The 22313-nt window shown below is 36.7% G+C and overlaps 2 protein-coding genes across 5 annotated transcripts in view; one reads left to right on the plus strand and one right to left on the minus strand.

Annotated features, from left to right (window-relative positions):
* The window catches only part of LOC126755602 (pyruvate dehydrogenase (acetyl-transferring) kinase, mitochondrial), a 45337-nt gene extending 41915 nt beyond the window's left edge, over nt 1-3422 (plus strand). Inside the window, exon 8 of one of the 2 annotated variants that reach the window (XM_050468298.1) lies at nt 1-83. Coding sequence is in view for 1 of the 2 variants with exons in the window: in XM_050468297.1 (XP_050324254.1) it covers nt 1-66 (66 nt within the window). In the remaining variant the exon portion in view is untranslated. The other variant, XM_050468297.1, reaches the window with a different exon arrangement.
* LOC126755600 (PTB domain-containing adapter protein ced-6) overlaps nt 3423-22313 on the minus strand; it is a 27906-nt gene continuing 9015 nt past the window's right edge. For all 3 annotated transcript variants that reach the window (XM_050468295.1, XM_050468294.1, XM_050468293.1), the window contains exons 2-7: nt 11026-11380; nt 10506-10966; nt 10055-10284; nt 9525-9986; nt 9049-9209; nt 3423-4804 (exon numbers count right to left, since the gene is read on the minus strand). In XM_050468295.1, the coding sequence (XP_050324252.1) occupies nt 4745-4804; nt 9049-9209; nt 9525-9986; nt 10055-10284; nt 10506-10966; nt 11026-11202 (1551 nt within the window). In that variant the 5' untranslated portion in view covers nt 11203-11380 and the 3' untranslated portion in view covers nt 3423-4744. The remainder of the gene's footprint in view (nt 4805-9048; nt 9210-9524; nt 9987-10054; nt 10285-10505; nt 10967-11025; nt 11381-22313) is intronic.

Below are 22313 nucleotides of genomic sequence, written 5' to 3' on the forward strand. Positions count from 1 at the left end.
AGCTCTGACATGAATGCACGGCAGTTGAATGCTTCGGCACCGAAGCGCTACAATGACATGTTATAGAATGAACCTACGAGGGACTCGGCAGTTGAGCAAAGTAAGCTAACGGTAGCAGTTGCAGATCCAGCAAATCTATTGATATCACAAGCTCAGGCGCATTTGTTGAACGATAAGGAATGAAGAGCAATGGAATAGATGAAAGGGTTGTTGTACAAGGAAGTGTAAACCAATTTTCGGATTAATCAATTGACGTAACCCAATCAGCACAAGACCTTTAACTTATCAAAAGGGCGAGCATATACATACATATGTAAATTAATCACGGCGTTATTCAGGAAATATTGAAAATGGTTTTCTAACTGATAACGGAAATTTTGCGACAAGTAGTAACTCAAAACCCCAAAAAGAGAAAAAAAATTAAAAAATTATGGAAATTTTGCAATAAGTAGTAAGTGAGCAAGCATTGTAACTAATCAAGCTGAGCTGATTATGTAACAAGTAGCAAAAAGTGAAAAGGCACACGTGCGAATAAAAAATACAATTAATTAAAGAAAACTCAAGTAAAAATATCATGCACAAGTTGGAGAGGTTTGTAGGTTCGTAATTTAGAATTATGTCATTGCGCTAAAAGTCGCCGGCGTTTGATGAAAAGCGCACTCGGAATTTGCCTTTGTGCGCAAACAGTCAGTCGCGGCGATGATTTCTATTGCACATACATATACACACATACATAAATGCATATATACATTTACAAGTCGTAGAATTATGTAAGCAAACACATTTTCAAACGCATAAATTATTAGCAAAAACATTCCCCTCAAAAGTCCATAAACATTTATTTACTTGGCACTTTAAGCTCACAGCCATTTGCACTTTTATTCGTATTTTTAATGTGTAAGCGAACGAAGAAGATATCCGATACTTTAGGTTAGGTATAAGAAGTTACCACGATTGTTAAGTTTAACACTTAGTCTTAACAGAGCATTTGTTTAAACCGTAATGAGTTATAAATTAAGTTTTATAAAAATATATGTTAATGATGGATACCGAAGACGGATAGAAATAAAATTGTTTGATATGGAATATGATTTTTTTCTAGAGCTGATGGAAAACAAGCTTCTGCTGAGATGGCTGACCTTTGAAACTCAAAATTTTTAATTGGTTTTAAAAAGAAGAAAATAGTTTTTTGTCATACACGAATCCATTTTTATTGCATAAAAGAATTTTCTTAATTTTGATTCAAAGTTTGAATGGCGATTGTATATAATAGTGGTCCGAACTGAACATTTTTTCAGAGCAACGGTACACGTTGGGCATATTCTAAGCCAAACTTCCAGGTGGCACCTTGTCAGAAAAAAGTTGTCTTTCCAAAAAATTGACTTTGATTGTTCAGTTTGTATGACAACTATAAGCTATAGTGGTTCGTTTTGAATAATTTCTTCGGAGATTGTACCGTTGCTTTGAATAATAATTCGTGCTGAATTTCGTGAAGAGATCTCTCAAATAAAAGGTTTACCATACCATGATATGATTTACATGAAGACCATAATGATGATTTGGTGGTCCGATATAGGCAATTTTGACAAATAAGCAGGGAGAAAAGGACGGACATATGCAAAATTTCAGATCGATATCTCATAAACTCAGGGACTGTATGTACATACAGACAGATGGGCATTGCTTAATCGACTCAGCCCGTCACTGTAATCATTTTTATTTAAAGGGCGATCCATTTCGAAGTTCCCTACTTTTCAAAGAAAAACACAGAAACTTCATATTTAATAGGTTGTTTATTATCATTCGAAAGAACATTCTATTGCATTTATTTTTTAAAGATTATCTCTTTCAAATGTTGGCCGCGACTACGTCTCAGATGGTCCACCCATTGAGTCCAATTTTCGATAACTGGCGAATGACACGCGCAATGTTTTTCTCCAACGACTGAATCGAAGCAGGATTGTCCTCATATACTTTAGAATTTACATGTCCACACAGGAAGAAGTCTAACGGTGTGATATATGACTTCTTGGTGCCCAATCGACCGGCCCAAAACGTGAAATTATCTGCTCACCGAAGTGTTCTCTCAATAAATCCATTGATTGATGCGATATGTGGGAAGTGGCAGCGTCTTGTTGATACCAAATGTCACTAAAAATAAAAATACGTTCTCACCGGTATCATTTTTGAAGAAACATGATTGCACCGACCCACAAACCACACCAATTCGCTAATTTTTTCTGGATGAAATGGCAGCTCTTGAATCTCTTGAGGTTGCTTTTCGTCCCAAATGCGGCAATTTGCTTGTTTACATAACCATTGAGCCAAAAATAGGCCTCATCGCTGAACAAAATCTGGCTCGAAAACGTCGGATCTTCTTGGAACTTGCCAAGAGCCCATAGAGAGAAATGATGTCCCTTGGGAAGGTCGAGCGGCTTCAGTTCTTGGACAAGCTGTATTTTGTACGCTTTCAATTTAAGTCATTCAACACGTCAGTCCGAGTTGCTGCGAACGGCGCCGAATCGACTCGCGGTCGTTCTTCGTGCACTCTTTAGCTGCGGCTGTTATATTTCTGCATTCTGGACGTGGTCTATTCGGTCGAGTATTATCTTATTTGAATCTTAGGTTTCAATAGGGTGATGGTGTTGCAAATAGTAAGCTCAGTAGGGCAATTATGTTGACCTTAAGTTGAGCGAAGCGCATGTAATAAAGTTGAACGATTTGTAAACATTGTTTAGGCGTAAGTTTTTTCATGATGATCTGCCAATATTGAGGAAAAAAAAATGACAGCTTGACATGACTCGCACGTGATCTGTCAAGAAAAGGCTATTGAAAAAAGCACCGCTACTTGGAAATAAGTTATCTAGAGAATAAGAGAGTTTTGATCCGTTACTTATTTTGCAGTGCATTTGACAGAAAAATTCATAGACGTATGGAACAGAAAGGGCCGCAGGCTCGTGAGAGTTTGACAGGTCGTTTCGTTTATGACGTACGCGTAACCATCTCAGCTCAAAGCGATTTCGAGAAAACATCCAAAAAGCGAAGTCTCTTAGTAGAGAAAACCTTCTTCTACGCCTAAGAATTTATGTATGTGATTTATTGTATTTACTTATGTCAATTGCTGCGTCATTATAATTGTTTTAAGTGTTTTATTTAAGCTGAATTGCCTTGTTATTATATAAACACTAGTTTATATTTTAATTTTAGTTGTATTTGCTTTATATAAACACTAGTTTATATTTTAATTTTAGTTGTAGGGCTTGCATAATAAATTCAACTGATTTGCTTGTCTCACGGAACAGTTTTGTAAATTTTTTTTATTGTTGTAGTAGATAAGTAGAACAAACAGAAATATTGATATATCAATAAAAACTTCCCAGCTGATAGAAAAAGTAAAAAAAAAATAAAAGCATTTTCCACAATTTATTGTTTTTTATTTCTTTATTTATATACTTCGCTAGTAAATAACGTACAACGTACAAAATAATAATAATAGTAATAATAATAATCACCATCTACATCATTATCATTACAATAAACATAATTATTAGCAAACATCGAAATCAACTAATTATCCTCAATTTCATACTCATTATATAACAAAGCATTTTGTATAAACATTATTTATGGTAGACGTGTGTGGGTGTGCGTGCATGTGTTCAATTTCAACTGTTAACATTTTTAACATACAGACAAAGCACATATTTTCAATTATTTTACATAAACTTTTAAAATATTCGTAATAATTGTGATCATTACTATCATAAGGATTATAACCGTTACTTTATATAGTTACACATATATGTATATGTGTGTGCGTGGGTGAGTGTTTTGGTTAAGGAGCGATAGATACCTACCAAATATTAATATTGTACATGTACGAGTATACGAGGGGGCGGGTGGGTGCTATCACTTTTAATCCTTGGAGAAATTTTACTTTAACAGCGAATCTTCATAATTAACGAATTCATCATCATCATCATAATCAATAATCATAATTTGATAATAATCGCAATAAAATAATTAAATCAATAGATTCGATACATATACATACATACATATATACCTATATAATATTTATATTTATAAAAAACGTAATAAATAAAATAATTTTATACACATCATTTATCATATTTATGGGGTCATCATTAGCGGAGCATTAAGGAGCGCAAAAAATACACCTTATACTCGTAGGAAAACTGTTGGACTTAAGCCGCCGCTAAGTGGTTCAATTACAGAAAGAGAGGAGAAAACACAAACAAATACTTGCAAATAGGAAATAATACAGTTATTTAAAGGAAGCACGAATTTAGTTGAAATTTCCGACTGAATCTACACAATATACAGGCAGATCGCTTGGGCAGCCCGCGTATATGCGCTCTATATGCGTGCATCACTGTAAGGCCGTGCGCTCACAAGCGTTAATTAATCTTACATAATATTTATCTAATGCATCCGTATATACACAAAATCTATAACTGTTTTTATGTGTGTGTGTGTGTGTGTGTGTAAGTAAATGTATACAAATATTCGATGCAAACATATTACAGTTTTAAGCATTTGTATCGTTTCGGCATTGAAAATACTTGGTATGCCTCCAAATGGACGCCTTGGCGTCGTGCCTTGCAGATATGCGATCATATTAGTTATTCTAACGGTTCATTTGGAGTTGGAAGCATTTGTTGGAGCGTTCACGTAATCAATATAAAGAGGCTTCGACGACGCTCCGAAGGACGCGACCGGCTTACTTTCGCAGTGGATCCAAACTCTCCAACGTGAAGTCATCTACACTCATCATCTTGCTCTGAAAGTAATATAAATGAGGTATACTATGTAGTGCAAACGTTTTATGTTTCAGTAAAAGCTTATCAAAAACTATTTCAAACTAAGAGATAATAATCATAACATTAAATGAGGCATTAGAAAAATAATTAAATTAACATCGGCATTATTTTTTTATTCTGTAATCCATAAAATCGTAATTAATAATAATTTTTAAATTTTTAATTTCAACTACGGAAACTACAACAACTACTCCAAATTAGTCAAAAGGGGTAATTAAAAAGTAAAAAAATATTGTTTTAGAAAATTTATTTTTATTTCTCTCATTTTGAAGACGAGTTCGCACAAAGCCATCATCTTCATTACTTTAAAGCTGTGGCCTGTAAACAAACATAAACGAGTTATACAGGGTGGGCCATCTAACGTTTTAAATTTGAATGATCTATATTTCGACATTGGAAACGTCAAATACCATTCGGAAAGTGACAGATATTCAGTAAAAAGTCTAAAATTTACGAAATGGGTCGCTATTCACTAGAAGAAAACTGGGAAACATTGAAAACTTGAAAAAGAAACCGAGGTTGGTCAATTTTACCGAAAAATCATCTTTTCGGACGAGGCTCATTTCCACCTCGATGGTTACGTTAACAAGCAGAATTGTCGCATTTAGGGCACAGAAAACCCGCACGTAATCGTCGAGAAGCCAATGCACCCAGCACGAATCACTGTATGGTGCGGATTTTGGTCTGGTGGAATCATCGGCCCATTTTGGTGATGTGAATTGGCCTCCCAGAAGCTGCGATTTAACTCCGTTGGACTATTTTCTGTGGGGAGCTGTTAAAGATAAATGTTACGCCAACCATCCAGAAACAATTCAAGATCTAAAGTACGAGATTCAAGCTGCTGTAGCTACCATAAGGCCTGAAACCATCGAGAAAGTACTCCAAAATTGGGTGGATCGGATAAGCTACTGTAAACTCAGCCGTGGTGGTCATTTGTCCGAAATTGTTTTCCACAAATAAATTTCATAAAACAACCTTTTAAATAAATGTTAGACCTTTGAAAAATATTAAGCCGTTTTTTTATTGACTTTTTAAATTTAAAATTTTATATGGCCCACCCGTTATTTTATCGAAGTTATCAGACTAATAAAGGGTGATTGAAGAAAAAACACGGAATCTTCAAATAGGAAATCTTTACTGTCATTCGAAAGAACATTCTTTGACATATATTTTTTGAAGATTATCTCTTTCAAATGTAGGCCGCCGCTACGTCTCAGATGGTCCATACGTTGAGTCCAATTTTCAACCATTTCGATTAGTAACTGTTGAATGACACGCGTGAATGATGTGCGTGATGGCCTGAATCGAAGCCGTATAGACTTCAGACTTTACATATTCCCACAGGAAAAAGTCTAACGGTGTGATATCACACGTTTCACGTTATCGCTGAACAAAATTTGGCTCGAAAATGTCGGATCTTCTTGGAGCTTTTCAAGAGCCCATAGAGTAAAGCCATGTCGCTTGGGATAGTCGAGCGGCTTCAGTTCTTGCACAAGTTGTATTTTGTACGCTTTGAATTTAAGATCTCGACGTAAAATGCGAAAAGCCGTTCAATACATCAGTCCGAGTTGCTGCAAACGGCACCGAAACGACTCTCCACGGTCTTCGTGCACACTCTCAACTACGGCTGCTATATTATCTTCACTGCGTGTTGGAATTTGTTTATTCTGTCGAATATTATTCAGTAATAAATGATGGGTCTCAAGATGGGTGATGATGTTCCAAATAGTACGTTCAGTAGGCCGATTATGTTGACCATAAGTTGAGCTAAGCGTGCGAAACACATTCTTTACAGAAGGTGAATTTTCGTAATAGAGTTGAACGATATGTAAACATTGCTCAGGCGTAAGGTTTTCCATGATGAAACGTGACAACCTGACATGACTCACACGTGATCTGTCAAACAAAAGACTATTGAAAAATGTATCTCTACATGGATCATCCGTTAGGTGTGTACCATCGTGACTTATGTTTTGCTTCACATCCTAATTCATTTTTAATTTACTTGATTCTTGCTGAAATATTGAATAAAAATGCACTCTCTAAAACAAATTTCGTGTTAATTTCTAACCTCTAAGCATATTTCAAGGTACAGTAAAAGTTAAGGTAAGACCGATCATAAAATATAATGATAATAATATATGCCGAAAAATCGCGTTCTGTTTCTATATCAGGAGGCTACTAGAATAGAATAAATGCTAGATATGTTTGAGACAAAATAGGTGAAGCACCCCATTCGTCAAAGTTGTTATAATTTCATAAGCACCATAAACACGGAACAAAGAAACTCACAAAATTACTTTCATTGAGCGGAACATACCGGAATTAAAACTTTCGACCTCGTACTTCCGAAATCTCGGAGAAATACCAACATTTGAAGAGGACAAAAAATTTCCACATCGCGAAAAAGCAAGCTGAAGAATCAATGAATATCATGTTTAAAACGACGTGAAGTGGGTTTCGATTTGCTTCCACATACACAGCTTTCTATGAATTCTGCCTCCAGAAACATTTTTTTTTATGTCAAACTTAAAAGATCTTCTTATCGTAATTTTAAATCAATTTGAGAAAAATTTTTGAAGTTAAAATAATTTGTATATCTGTTTCCTAAACCTTTTAAATTAGATTTTTTTTGTTACAAACTTTTTACAAACACTATTGTTTTCAAAGCGAGTGTCCCTCCCTCATAACTTCAAAACCACTGCACCGATCTTTTTAAAATCTTTAATACTGTTTCAATATACAAGATCTGTCGCAAAAGAAACAGGACTGTTAAAAAAAACAACAAAAAATTAATATTTTCCAAAGTTATATTTTTTTATTCAAAGTAGTTTCCTTGTGCTTCGATACAGCGTTTAGCCCGGTCAATTAGCATTTCAAATGAGTGTTTAAGGTCTTTTTTCGGAATGCTCTTGAGAATATCGGTCGTCGCCTTTTGGATAGCTGAAATGTCCTGAAACCAGTGTCCTTTCATGGGCAAATTAAGTTTTCCAAATAGGTAAAAATCACAGGGTGCCAGATCAGGTGAGTGGGGTGAGTGATTAATGGTTAATATGGAGTTTTTTTGTCAAAAAATCAGTGACAAGCGTCGACCGATGACACGGCGCATTATCGTGCAACAGGCGCCAGGACCCTGCCTCACGGTATTGTGGTCGAGCACGACGAATGCGTGACAAAAGACGCTTCATAACACCAAGGTAAAACACAGCATTAATCGTTTGGCCAGGTGGGACGAACTCTCGGTGCACAATACCCTCGGAATCGTAAAAACAAATCAGCATTGTCTTTATTTTTGACTTCTGAAGACGACCGACTTCTGATCGTCACAGAGGTCCTCACGACCTTCTTGGAAACGCTTAAACCACTCATGCACATTACTACGGGATAGGCACTGATCACCATAAACTTTTTTCATCATTTGTAATGTTTCAGTAAACGTTTTTCCAAGTTTAAAACAAAATTTAATATTTGCTCAAAATGCATTTTACGACCGATGACCAAAAGCTGCTGTCACTTTTTGATCGATAACATCGATTGTAGTTATCCAATTGTCTTAAAATTTTTACGAAATGTCAACAAGAGATCAAACTTTTTATTTCATATAGGTAGGTGGCGCCACCAGAAACAGTTATATTTAAAAAGTTCTGTTTCTTTTGCGAGGGACCTTGTATAATTTACAAGGCTGCTTACGTCGAAGAGTTATCATAAAATTTTGGCATTAGCAAATTTTCCGACTTTTTGCTAAAAGTCAAATTTTTACCTCCAAAGTGCTCCAAAAATAAAAGTAATTGGAAATTCCAAAAACCCGCTCGGCGTTACTTGAGGAAAACTATTGAATGAATATGGAATTTTTGAACACGGATCGTCCAGCACCAAATTATGAGGGGCACCGCAAACCTACTTTTTTCGGAAGTGCGTATATATCTCCTCATAGCTCTCTATGGAAGTATTAGGCAAATTAGCATGTAAGAATTTTAGAATCAAACCCTTTAAGCTCTGAATGGCGCGTAAGATTCTATATAAAACAGTCAGCAATGTCATTGTTAAATGACCTTTAGCACACTGATAATAAACTTAATAATAAACTTAAAACTCATGTAGTTTATGAAAGAATAAAATAAATAAAGTAAACATAATGAAACAAATAGCGAAGTATAGTAAAGCAGCGGCTAATAGTAGCAGCATCATCATCATTAACGCTCACCTTGAAAATACTGGGTCCATTATTTATTTCGAATGGATCCGAGCCGAATAGATCTGTATTGCCGTTGGTCACGGTTATGTTATTATTGTTGTTTGTGCTTGTGATGTTGTTCGTGACCGATGTACTGCGTCTGGGTGCGGCCACTTTAGGCGGAGGTGCCACTATACGATCGAGATAAAGCGCGAAAAGAGAACAGAGAAAAATAATCATTAACGCAACAAACAAACAATTATTTCACAAACAAAACAAACCAAACAATTCGTTTAAAATAAACTGCACAAACACACACGGACATATACATACATACATATGTTTATGTACTTATGATATAAAGGTAAGCAAGAGCCGATGAATTGGCGAAAACTTTTAATTGCAAATGAAATGCCAAAGCGCCGAATTTGTAGTTCAAATTGGTTACATATGTATGTAAGTGTGTATGTATGTATGTCACCAAGTAGCATTGGTTGAGCACTTACGTAACGGCGGCGTTAGGTCGCTTGTAAAATTGTTGTTGCTTAAACTATTGCTGTTGTTGCCGACACTGGCGTTGCTCAAACTTAAATTAATGCCGTTGTGGTTGTTATTCACCAATTTACTATCGTTGTTGTTGTTGATATTGTTATTCTGATTGGTGAACAATTGTTGGCCATATGATTTGGCTGGCTCAAAGCCGAACAGATCGTTGCTAATGTTCTTGCCGCCACCGCTGCTGCTGCTGCTCCCGCCGTCGACGCATTCGTCGGCGCGCGGATCGAAGTCACTGTCTGAGTCGGAGTTGAGCAGCAGCTCCTCCATTTTTTGGCTATTCGATTTGTGTATGATTTGGCTTGGTAGATTGTTGCGTGGCGGCACGATTGGCACAAAGGATGACGATGATCCCGACGATGACTTCATCGAATGCATTGAATTGGTGTCAATCAACAGTTTGTCTTCAAGCACTACAACAACACAACGAGAAAAAGTATTATATTTCTTAATTGGTATGAGCTAAGGTCTTTCGACTTACTGTTCGCTTTGGTGGCGTTGCCATTGGTTAGTGCGCCATTTTCAGCAGCCGGCAGATCCAGTATATCTTTGATGCCCATTTTGAAAAGCATCGAATCCAGTTCGGATTTTGGCAGCTTCAACGATAACTCGCGCAGTCGACTTTTGTAAATGGCGATCGCTTTTTCCAGCTCGGCATTCTGCTGCTGCGCCTTGCCCAGATCTGTCTTCTCAACGCTGTTGATGTATTTTCTACGAGAGTTGAATAAAAACATAGGTATTACAAATACTAAAGGGGCTGCGGCGGTGAACTAATGGACCTAGAATGGCGACAGGGCAGTATTTGAACTTAGCAAACAATGAAAGACGAAATTGAACGCGTAATTTAACATGGTTGGGAGTTGATAGTTTACGAAGGTATTTCACAGTGACCCAGACTGCGGCACCACGTCCAATTAATTCTTTCAACTTACTTGTAAGCCAAGTCGAACGCCTGTCCGATGGTCAGCGTAATGTCCGACGCCAATTTATTAGATATGAATACGAAGCACTCATGTGTCTCCTCAGTGTTACTGCCACCGGTGCTGTTACTGCCGTTGGAGCTACTCACGCCGTTGCTGCTACCCGTGGAGGTGCCATTGATACCCCCATCCAGTGGCTTTACTGTTTTGGCAATAAAACTAAAGAACTTCTTTACACCCTTCTCGTCGGCACAATACGAAATGTTGTGCAACGGGAATTGATGCAGAATCTTCTGTGTGCGCGGCTCTTGTACAGCGACACCATCCACGCTGATGGTGATTTCGACTTTTTTACACTTTTCCTGAGTACCCGTCTCGGCCTTCTTCATCTCCTGGGCGAACTGCAGCTTACGTATGGCATCTTTGACCACTTCAATGCCTTTGGCCTGCTCCACAGGTAAATTCCCAAAGAACTGAAAGTTTGTACAACATTAGACAAGCACACACACAAACATTCCTATGGTATACTCACCTTGACTAGATAGACGACGTGGCCATTGACGAGCGCATCGGGCGTATGCAACCAATTGCGCTTGTCCTTTTTCGCATCCTCCGTAGCACCGTTTTTATCGTTTTTATTGCTATCGTTTGATTGATTCTTTATGTTGTTGTTGTTGTTCTGTTTGTTCCAAAACATCAACTGCGACATGTTGCTGAGTGGCGCGCGACTATTGTTGCTGAGGAGTTGATGTGTCGGCTCTGCAACGGTTTTGCGCTTGAGTGGACTGAATTTCTGCGCCGTTTTGAATGGAGTTATATGACAAATGCACCAAGCGAAAAATCCAAAAAGTCAAATATCAACAGATTGCGGTTTACTGCTGTGAAACCTGTAAAATGCAAAGAGAAAGAATTAAAAAAATTAATGAATTTGATAATTAAAAATTGATTGCAAGTAAAAACATCAAGATTGCAATAAAAATGCATGCCAATTTGCATACAATGGCGACAAATTCCAATTTGTATGCGAAAAATTAAAAATGACGATCATCTGCAGCGCTCAGCTCCTCTAATTCAAGTCGTAGATATGCGCATGCGTGTGTGTCTATACACACCCATACATACATACATACTATACATATATATGTATATTATTTGTACATACTATTTGTTAACATTTATTCAGTGTCAACCGCTGCTGTGACTCTGTCAAGATCAGCGATCTGTGAGGTATTTAAAGCAAAAGTGTCGACGGCACAGTTAAGCCAGCTCCACCTGAATTGCCAATTATTTATTGCTAGATTGTAAGTAAATATTTGCTAGCCTTTGTTATGAGAAACGCTTCGAAGGAATTTTGTTTTCTTCATGCTTTTCAAATTGGAAAATCCACTTGCTTACAAAACAACAACATGCGCGCATGAAACTTAGATACATACATACGTGTATGTGTGTGCATATACTTACATGCATATGTATGCATGTCATGTTATTGCACAAAGTATATGTACAAGTTCCCATCCCCAAGTAGCAGTTGCTCACAATCAATACTCGCCATCGCACTAACCATCCACACGCGCATCAAAGTGATGGAGCGATCGTCGCAACACGGCACACTATTGCACTGCAAGCCAACTAATTAACGCCAACCAGACGAATTGCTGAATCGCTGAAATCCTAAGCTGCATAGCTTCAGCGCCGAAGCGCACTGCATCGTGATTCTAATGGCGGCAGCAATTCTCAATACTGAAAATTATTACCTAGGCATACATACATACATATATATAAGTATATATTTATATACATATGTATATGTATATATGTATGTATGTATGTAAGCGCATAACTATCAACACCTCCTTATACAAACATATATATGTATGTATATACATACTTATTAGCGATACATAGTCTAATAATCCCAGACAGCGCACGGCAGGTCCCCTTCAGCCAGCTTATGTATGACGTGCGATCAGTTGTCATGATCGGCGTCGACGCTTTTGCGCGTTTCGCGTTCCCATTAGCGTTTGAAACTTTTTGTTTACCCATTTTTCAATTAATTTCTAAACTCAAAACTCGTATGAATATTAAGTAGACACATACATATACTCGCTCATACACAATAGAAAATATTCATCAAAACAGAAATAAACGCACATTAAGAAGGCATTCACCATCGCACCGCCGTCAGTCGATTGACACCTAAATAACTTGATCTGTTTTTTAACTACGTCGCAGATTGGGGTTTTGAGTTGTTTAGAAAAACGAAATAAAAGTAATGGCGTATAAAACAAACCAGAAAATTTCGTACATACAAACGATCGCCAAAAACGAAATGACACAAATTTTAGTTGAAATAACAAGGGAATGAGCTGAACAGTTGTAACGTGATGTTACTGCAACTGATTGTTGCATCATGCGATTTTGATTATGTCATTATATTGACAATGTAATATAGTTGGACCAAAGGTAATTACTGAGAATATAAAAATCATTATTAATTGATCTCATATACTTATAATGGATATAGACAATTTTCATTTTTTTTTTTGACTACCGGTGCTGCTGTTCTCGGGGTTTGTAAACAATTAATAAATAATAAAATTCGACTATTAACGTCTTCTTCTTTCTTCAATAGCCTTTTTTGACAGATGACGGGTGAGTCGTGTCAAGCTGTCATGTTATTTTTGTTCGGTATTGTTCGACTTTTCGTCATCTAAAGATTTTCACCTGAACAACGTTTACAAATCATTCAAATTTATTACGAAAATTCACATTCTGTTGGGAAGGGTTTCGCGCACTTCGCTCAACTTTTGGTCAACATAATCGGCATACTATTCACAACACCAACTTGATTAAATTATTGGATAATATTCGACCGAATAGAGCACATCCCTCGAAGTGAAGAAAATATAGCAGCTGTAGCTGAGCGTGTACATGAAAATAGTAGAGAGTCGATTCGGCGTCGGTGTACAAAATTGTGCACGAACTAAAGTCGCTCGACCTTCCCAAGCGACATCTTTTCGCTCTGTGGGCTTGTGAAAAGTTCCAAGAAGATCCGACGTTTTCGAGGCAAATTTTGTTCAGTGATGAGGCCCATTTTTGGCTCAATGGCTATGTAAACAAGCAAATTGCCGCATATGGGACGAAGAGCAATTTTAAGATATTAAAGAGCTGCCATTTCATCCAGAAAAACCAACGGTTTAGTGCGGTTTGTGGGTCATCGGTCCATATTTCTTCAAAAAGAATGCCGATGAGAACGTAACCGTCAATGGCGACCGTTATCGCGCCATAATCGACTATTTGATGCCTGAAATGGAAGCTCGAAGAAAGTGATCTCGGTGACATTTGGTTTCAACAAGACGGCGCCGCTTCCCACACATCGCATCAATCAATGGATTTATTGAGAGAACACTTCGGTGAGCAGTGCAGCGGTGTGATATCACACCGTTAGACTTTTTCCTGTGTTACCATTCAAATGCTGGAACGAGTCATCGAAAATTGGACTCAACGGAAAAATAAAATTCTTGTATGTAACCATTTTTTATACCCTGAAAAGGGTATATTAAGTTTATCACGAAGTTTGTAACACCCGTAGGAGACCCCGTAAAGTATATATATAAATGATCAGTATGTTGAGCTGAGTCGATTTAGCCATGTCCGTCTGTCTGTCTGCCGGTCTGTCCGTCCGTCTGTCTGTATATATACGAACTAGTCCCTCAGTTTTTAAGATATCCTTTTGAAATTTTGCAAACGTCATTTTCTCTTCAAGAAGCTGCTCATTTGTCGGAACGACCACTATAACATATAGCTGTCATATAAACTGAACGATCGGAATCAAGTTCTTGTATGGAAAACTTTCACATTTGACAATGTATCTTCACCAAATGTTGGCCCAGGTTATTTTCTAACGTAATTATGTAATATACGGCATATAGCTGCCATACAAACTGAACGATCGGAATCAAGTTCTTGTATGGAAAACTTTCACATTTGACAACGTATCTTCACGAAATTCGGTATGAGTTATTGTTTGTAAAAATAATGTAATATCTGAAGAAATTGTTCAGATCGGCTTACTATAGCATATAGCTGCCAGACAAACTGAATGATCGGAATCATATCATTTGACAAGATATATTTACGAAATTTGGTATAAATTATTTTCTAAGGCACCAATGTAATCTGTGAAGGGTATATTAGCTTCGGTGCAGCCGAAGTTAACGTTTTTTCTTGTTTACATCTACTTTTGTTACGAAAACATTTTTCCTTTATAACTGTATGAAAATAAAAATGTATTTTTTAGCCAATATCACAAATTCTAAGAAACAATTTTCCAACTGATTAACACGTTTTGCTTTAATATGTATGTATGTATATATATTTGCATTATTCTTGCTACTTTGAATCACGCTTCAGTAATTATCGCTAATAGCGGCTCATAAATAAATATTTTCAACTGATTTTCTTATCTAAAACAGCTGAGATATTTGTACACAATAAATTCATGCGCGGCATAGCCAAGCATGTGGGTATGTAAATGGATAGCTATTATGTACATAAGTATATGTGTACAAATGTTATTTATCAGCTAGAATATTTTTATTAGAATCCGGGCGAACACTCCCCCGCTCCAATAAAGCGATATGGTCCGTTCTGCGAGTACCACTTCCGGTGCAGTCATCAGATAGCTGGTGCTGGGGCCTTAGATAAATATATGGTCTATCTGTATAGTTAGCATACATGGATCTTTAAATGTTTGTTCAACTCTGCGGACTCAGTGCATATGAACTTAAATATTTTATCTGCTACTTGCGGCACTTACAAATTCTAAATTGGAGCTGCTTACTAAAAAGCACGTTATATTGTTCGTCTTGATTAGATTAAATTTCTGCCCGAGTACAAAGCTAAAGCACGGACTGCCTATTAAGAGAGCATGCTGCCAGCCAGCGCATTTCAAAGAAGAGGCAACAATCATTTTACATACATATGCACATGTGTACAAACATTCATAGCAGTGAAAGTGCAGAAGTAGATACATATCTACGTACATATGACCAATTATGGGAATCCAAAATCCATATTAGTAAACGCTTTTTTTGACACTTTGTGAATTCCTAGTTTCCCCTCGTTATAGGAGATAGGAATATTATACAACCTACCTAAAGACCATTTGAAATTCCTAAGCTTCAATGCCAATTTTGTGGTGTAAATATTTCAATTACTACAGCTGTTTTTGCAGCAAATAACTAATTAGCTCTATTCCGGGCAAGCCACCGGGAGCGAAAGAAGCAGGAAAACTCTGCACCCGAGAGCTAATATGTTCCATTTTTGAAACTTAAATATGTTTGCCTTGAAACCCATGACGGCTGGACTTTTCTCTAAGCAAAAATTGACCAAATGTCAAATTGCTTGATCAACGGTTTTTTTGTTTACAGCCAGAATAAGTTTACTGCAGTATTTATAAAACACAAAAGTCGGAAATATCTAAAAGTTTCAGAAGAATTAAGTATTTTATATATTTACCCCTGCAAAGTGGAAATAAAAGTAGAATTGTGGTTACTCTAACCTACTTATTAAATACTTTTGTACTACCCAAGGGTGCCCGCAGAGTGGACGCTTAAAGCTGAGCCGAACGCGATTTCCCATTAACGCAACGCGTGAACTTATGCTTGGCTCGGTTTGAACGCCCACTCTGCGGGCACCTTAAGGCGCAGCAAAATATTTAAAGAAAAATGCCTAAGTGGTAGTATAATACATAATTTAAGACAAAAAGGCAAGAACGGGACACATTAGCCTACTTACAAATATTTACTTTCGCGATTCCGACCTTGTATTCAGATTTGCTCACTGAGTAAACAAGGTGACTCAGGGTCAGGGACAAGTGCATTGTTTTCATATTTATATTCTTGCAACATGTTGCTACAGAGTATAATAGTTTTGTTCACCTAAAGGTTGTATGTATCATCTAAAATTAATCTATATATGGTTATATATATATACATATATAAAAGTTTAGGATGACGAGACGTGTTTAAGTCCGGGGGACTGTCTGTCTGTCCATCCGTCCGTACAAGCTGAAAATTGGGTAAAAATTAAGATATCTTGATGAAACTTGACGTACGTGTCCATTGGAATCGGACCACTGCCACGCCCACAAAACGCCATTAAGCGAAAACCTATAAAGTGCCACAACTAAGCTAAATTAAGATATACAATTGTAATTTGGCGCCAAGGATCGCGTGGCAAGCAGCACCCTAGGGCTAAAAGTTTTGAAAAAGTGGGATTGGCCGCGCCCCCTATTTGGTATAATGCACATATCTCCTAAGCCACTTAAGCTGCAAGAACCAAACTCGCTCACGACTAAATGTAGTCCGTGGTATTCTTACCATATTCCTATGGCGCAGTGCGAAAATGGACGAAATCGGTCAACAACCATATTTACTTCCAATACAGCATAATATTAACTTCCAAATAATATTTATACAAATCAAGAAGCAATTAATATACGGGATAAAACTTTGCACGAATAATGAAAAATGTAACAAAGAGTATGCCCCTATGACCAAGAATCCAACCAAAACTTTTCAGCCCCTAGGTACCGAAGCTGTGGACCCCAGTATCTATAGTTGACTTTTGACCGAAGATATCGGTGAATATGTGGGATATACAGTTGAAATTCAGAGATAATCGTTTTCTATAGTATCTCTGTTTACCAAAAATTGGGTTGAATCGGATCAATACTTCCCTGATCCCCCATATACCTAATATAAAGATTTTCGAACTTACGGGTGATTTTATACAGCGAATATGAAGGAGGAGCGTGTTTTGCTCATAACAGTGTATCTCTGTGCCTTTTAGTCTCCATAAAGCTAATATCGGGATTTTCGAACATATGATCGGCGATTGTATGTGAGGTACCTTAGTGAATGCCAGGGAACATTTTTTTAGTATGTGGCAAAATACAAGTTAATAGATAAAATTGAGTCGATACTGCCACAACTCCCATAAATGATTTTCGTTTTCCTAAAAACCCTAATGTCGAATAAGTCGGCCAGTGTAAGAGTTATATATAGTACTAGAGGACCCGCCCACGTTTTACTGTGGCTGATACATAGGTAGTACTACTAATACCATCTATATGATTTCTATTAGTTAGATTATAAGTATTAGTTAAGGAATAATCGCATTTTTGGTGAAGCAACAAAAATGAATCAAAAAGCATTTCGTGCTTTATAAAAGAATTGGTTTTCGGGGTAAAAATACTATTGAATTTGGGCTGTGCATCAGTGAAATCAATCGAGTCCAATCGATTGTCAGCCTGGTGGACTGCATATTAAGAAACGGTGGAAAGACAAAAAAAAAATCGACTGGGAAAGGTTATGGCATCAGTCTTGCAATGCTTCGAAAAGATTTCTGTATATCTCAAATTTTAATAGACCTTATTATCAACACTTCAGTTATGCCGCTATTTTTTATGCCACATCTTTTGCAATTTCAAATCGCCTGTCAAGATACCCCCTCCAATAGTTAGCAGGTATGAAAAAAATGTTATAGCTACCCATAGATGTATTGAATCACCCAATTTATTACTTAAGAACGAACAACTCTGTCCACGTTATGAAAACTTGTCTACAGATGTCGCCTTTTACTTTGGCATCGTTTTGTTTATTGCACGTTTACGCCAATTTAAGGTTTGAATATTGGATACTGCGATGGTAGCGCAATCTATCGGTCAAACATTCCAAAATTAGCAATTAATTACAAATGAAAAATTAATTTAAAAAAACATTTTCCAGTGGACCAAATTGTGAATCTAAACCATTCTCGAATCTCCTTGAACACACACAAAAAATTTCATCGAAATCGGTCCAGCCGTTTAGGAGCAGTTCAATTACAAACACACGGTCAGAAGATTTTATATATGTATAAACATATGCATAAATAAAATTGCTTGGATTTCGATTCTCTGGTTGACATTTTACACCTTAAGGTATTTCCCTGGATTTGATTCTTGCTAATTTCAAGAGTATAAAATGTTCGGTTGCACTCGAACTTAGCCTTTCGTTACTTGTTTAGAGTTAAGTTTATTTTTCATAATAAATCTTATTACGTTTTGCGACGTTTTTAGCAGCAGACAGAGAGCAGCTGTTTTGTCGCCGAAGGCCTTTGTCTTTAAATAACCATATAGTATTATAATAAATAAAAATTAAACAACAAACATTTTGTTTATATCATATTCACATACAACAATACAATTATACATAAATCTAATTAAGGACTCGAAATAATTTAAATATTTGTCGTTTGTTCTTATCATTTGTTTGAAAAACAAATCTCATTATCAAATTTCATATAAACTTTATAAACAACATTACTTACTTACAAAATTCAAAGGAAAAAGTACTTTCTTATCATTGGAACAACGAAAGCTAACGATAAGGATTCTGCGATGCGGAATATAAACATTCATATACATATGTATGTATATATGTATGCAGGTATGAGCGTACATTTATTTGACTTTAGTCATCGGCGTAGCTCCATCAAAACATGTTATTAACAAAACCAAAAACGAGCTCTTTGCATTTAAAAATGGATGCTAGTGGAACCTTTACTTTTATTTGCGTGTCTGAAATTGGAAATCTACTTGTATGGTCCAAATTATTTTAGTGACGTTCCCAAACTTCTCTCTCGGCAACAATTGCATCGCGGAAAAGAACTTTTTAGAATTTCTAGTAAAATAATTAACGTTTTAGAATACGAGTATAACTCAGTTGTATTACTCTGAAGACTTTTCTAAACACTGCGCGACAAATTAACGTTTTTTTTTATCAAAGATATTTCAACAATTCTATAAGATTACAATACCGTGAGTAATGTTGTGCAATTTCGAATTGTTTTGGTTTCGTTTATTAAGCATAATAAGGCATATACATATGTACAAGGTATGTACGTTCCAAAGTAAACAGGACTTTAAAAAAACAGAACAAATGGTTTTGTTGGCCGGTATGGCCGCCAGTATGTCGGTGCAAGCCTTTTGAATGGCCTCTACGTCTGCATAACGCTTTCCTTTCATTGGCAAATGCATTTTTCCGAAAAGGAAGAAGTCACACGGTGCCATATCAGGTGAATACGGGGAGTGGTTAATGGTTAAAATGTGATTTTTGGTCAAATAATCGATGAGACCGATTCTGAGCAATTTTTGGTCGTCAGTCAATTTGTGCGGAACAAACCGTGCACACACCTTTCGTAAGCCCAAATGTTCGGTCAAAATGCGATAAATCGATGTTTTGGAGATGTTCAATTCCATTTCCATGAATTTCAATGTTGATTTCGGCTGATTTTTGATGAATTCACGCACATTTTGATTGGCCCACATGTTGATCGTCATTTATGTCCTCACGACAACTTTGAAAACGTTGAAACCACTCGTGCACTCTGCTACGGGATAGGCAATCATCGACATAAACTTCGGTAAAAGTTTTACCAATTTTAAAACAAAATTTAATGTTGGCTCTTTGTTCGAAGCTCATTTTCGCACCAATAACACAAACATACTGACACTTAAAACGCAATAACTTCACTTCCAATCAATGAAATGTCATGAAATTCTCACTGGACAATCGATAAAGATAGCAGATTCTAACGCACTAGTCGACAAATAGATGGCGCCACCAGGGGGCGCTAAATTCAAAAAGTCCTGTTTACTTTGGAACGCACCTTGTATACATATGAAATCTTCAATGAATTATTCTGAACAACTTTGCCGAGGAAACGATGGGTCTAAAATCAGTTCTGAGCCAGCGATTTTTTAAGCCAAATTTTGTTCAACAATGAGGCTCATTTCAGGCTCAATGGGTATGTAAAGAAGGAAAATTTCCGCATTTGGGACGAGAAGCAACATAAAGAGATTCATATTTCGTATTCGGAACATATTTTTTCAAAATGGTTAAGATGAGAACGTAACCGTCAACGCCGACTATGATAACCGACTATTTGATACCTGAAATTAAAGCTCGTGATCTGGGCGACATTTGGTTTCAACAAGACGGCGCGATTTCCCACAAATCGCATCAATCAATGGATTTATTGAGAGTACACTTCGGTGATCAGTTAATTTCACGTGTTGGCCCGATCGATTGGCCACCAAGATCGTATGATATCACACCGTTAGACTTTTTCTAGTTGAGATATATAAAGTCTAAAGTCTAAGCGGACAAGCCGGATTTGATTCAGGTCTTGGAGCAAAACATAACGCCTGTCATTCGCCAGTTACCAGTTGATATGCTCTCAACGAATGGATCCTCTGAGACATAGCCGCGGCCAACATTTGAAAGAGATAATTCTTAAAATAAATGCCAAAGAATGTTCTTTCGATTCATAACAAACATTCCCCATTAGATTTGAAGTTTCCGTGTTTTTCTTTTAAAGAATAGGGAACCTCGAAATGGATTACCCTTTATAAATAGTATTGTTACATATGTGTATATTTGGTGAATCTCTTATGTTTTTCGTATAGTTGTTATTATATAATAAAATATAGACTCATAACTTAAGTAGGAGTTTACTATATTTATTTAATACGTAAGTTATATATGGGTTCGTGAGTTACACTCCCATCTAAGCAAATACCAGAAGTTTTGTACCAGATTTGATATGGGTTATCTAGACAATATGATGTCAAAAATGAAGAGAAAAAGCTATTATTAAACCATAAAGATACATGTGATAAGTGTGAGCGGCAAAACTGGTTAAAATTATATTATATTAAATTATCTTGCGAGACACTCTTTAGAGGCTCGATATAAAATATTTCTAATTTAGAGTAAATAAGTGGGTAAATAACAGCATCCCCTCTACATGCTGTATGTACTATCAATATACAAGTATTTAACTGCACAAAGCTTAAAATAGTGGCGTCGGTCCAAAAGCCTCAGTGCAAGTTTAAAATACAATAAAAGAACTGTAGAAACCATAAATTAAATTAAACGAAGATATGAACATTTTCATGCAAATATATAAGTTTCCGCGATTTATTGAACTTTGCTGGCATACAAAAGTGTCATTGGCCGTTAATCAAATGCGAGGGGTTCCATTTCCATTTCCATTGGTCATTAACACTCAAAATTTATTGAAGCGTCTCTTATCAGCACTGACAGAATTGGCGGAGCGTGAGTCACTAATACTTTCGTATATATGGCACTGATGTACATATGTATGTATATTGCCGTTAGCATGGACAATTAATAGTTATTAACAGGCAAACATTTATAATGATGGATGACCATTCGGTCAGTGATGAGGCTATGAATTGATAGAATCAAAATTTGAGAAAAACTAAAACAAACGTCAATGCCATAAGGTCAGAGCACCTGTGTTGTCTTTTTATTGGCGTCCTTCGATTTTCAAGTAGCCTCCTTTGCGAGAAAGAGGTCAACAAGACCACTAAAAATTTGTGGCGATCGGTCAAACAGCTGTCAAATTAGCGGTGCGCTGAACCGCGAAACTCAAGTGCCATAGAGTCACAGTTATTTGAGTGCATTAAATCACACCCATACATACACACACATACATATGCATGCATATTTGAACGCTGTCACATTAATTAGTTTCACTTTCAACCGATCGAAGTGTAGACAAAACGTAATAAACATTAAAAACAAAGCCAACAATTATCATTGACCACCGAACACAATGCAAATGCGCAATAAAAGGCAATCTGAAAGTGTAAGAAATCGAAAGCACAGTTCAGCCAAAAGCCGCGTGAACGCTTTGACGGAAAAGAATAGTTGCGAAACACATACATACATACATATGTACTCG

The sequence above is a fragment of the Bactrocera neohumeralis genome, chromosome 4, assembly GCF_024586455.1.
Source record: "Bactrocera neohumeralis isolate Rockhampton chromosome 4, APGP_CSIRO_Bneo_wtdbg2-racon-allhic-juicebox.fasta_v2, whole genome shotgun sequence".
In the NCBI taxonomy this organism is placed as follows: Eukaryota; Metazoa; Arthropoda; class Insecta; order Diptera; family Tephritidae; genus Bactrocera; species Bactrocera neohumeralis.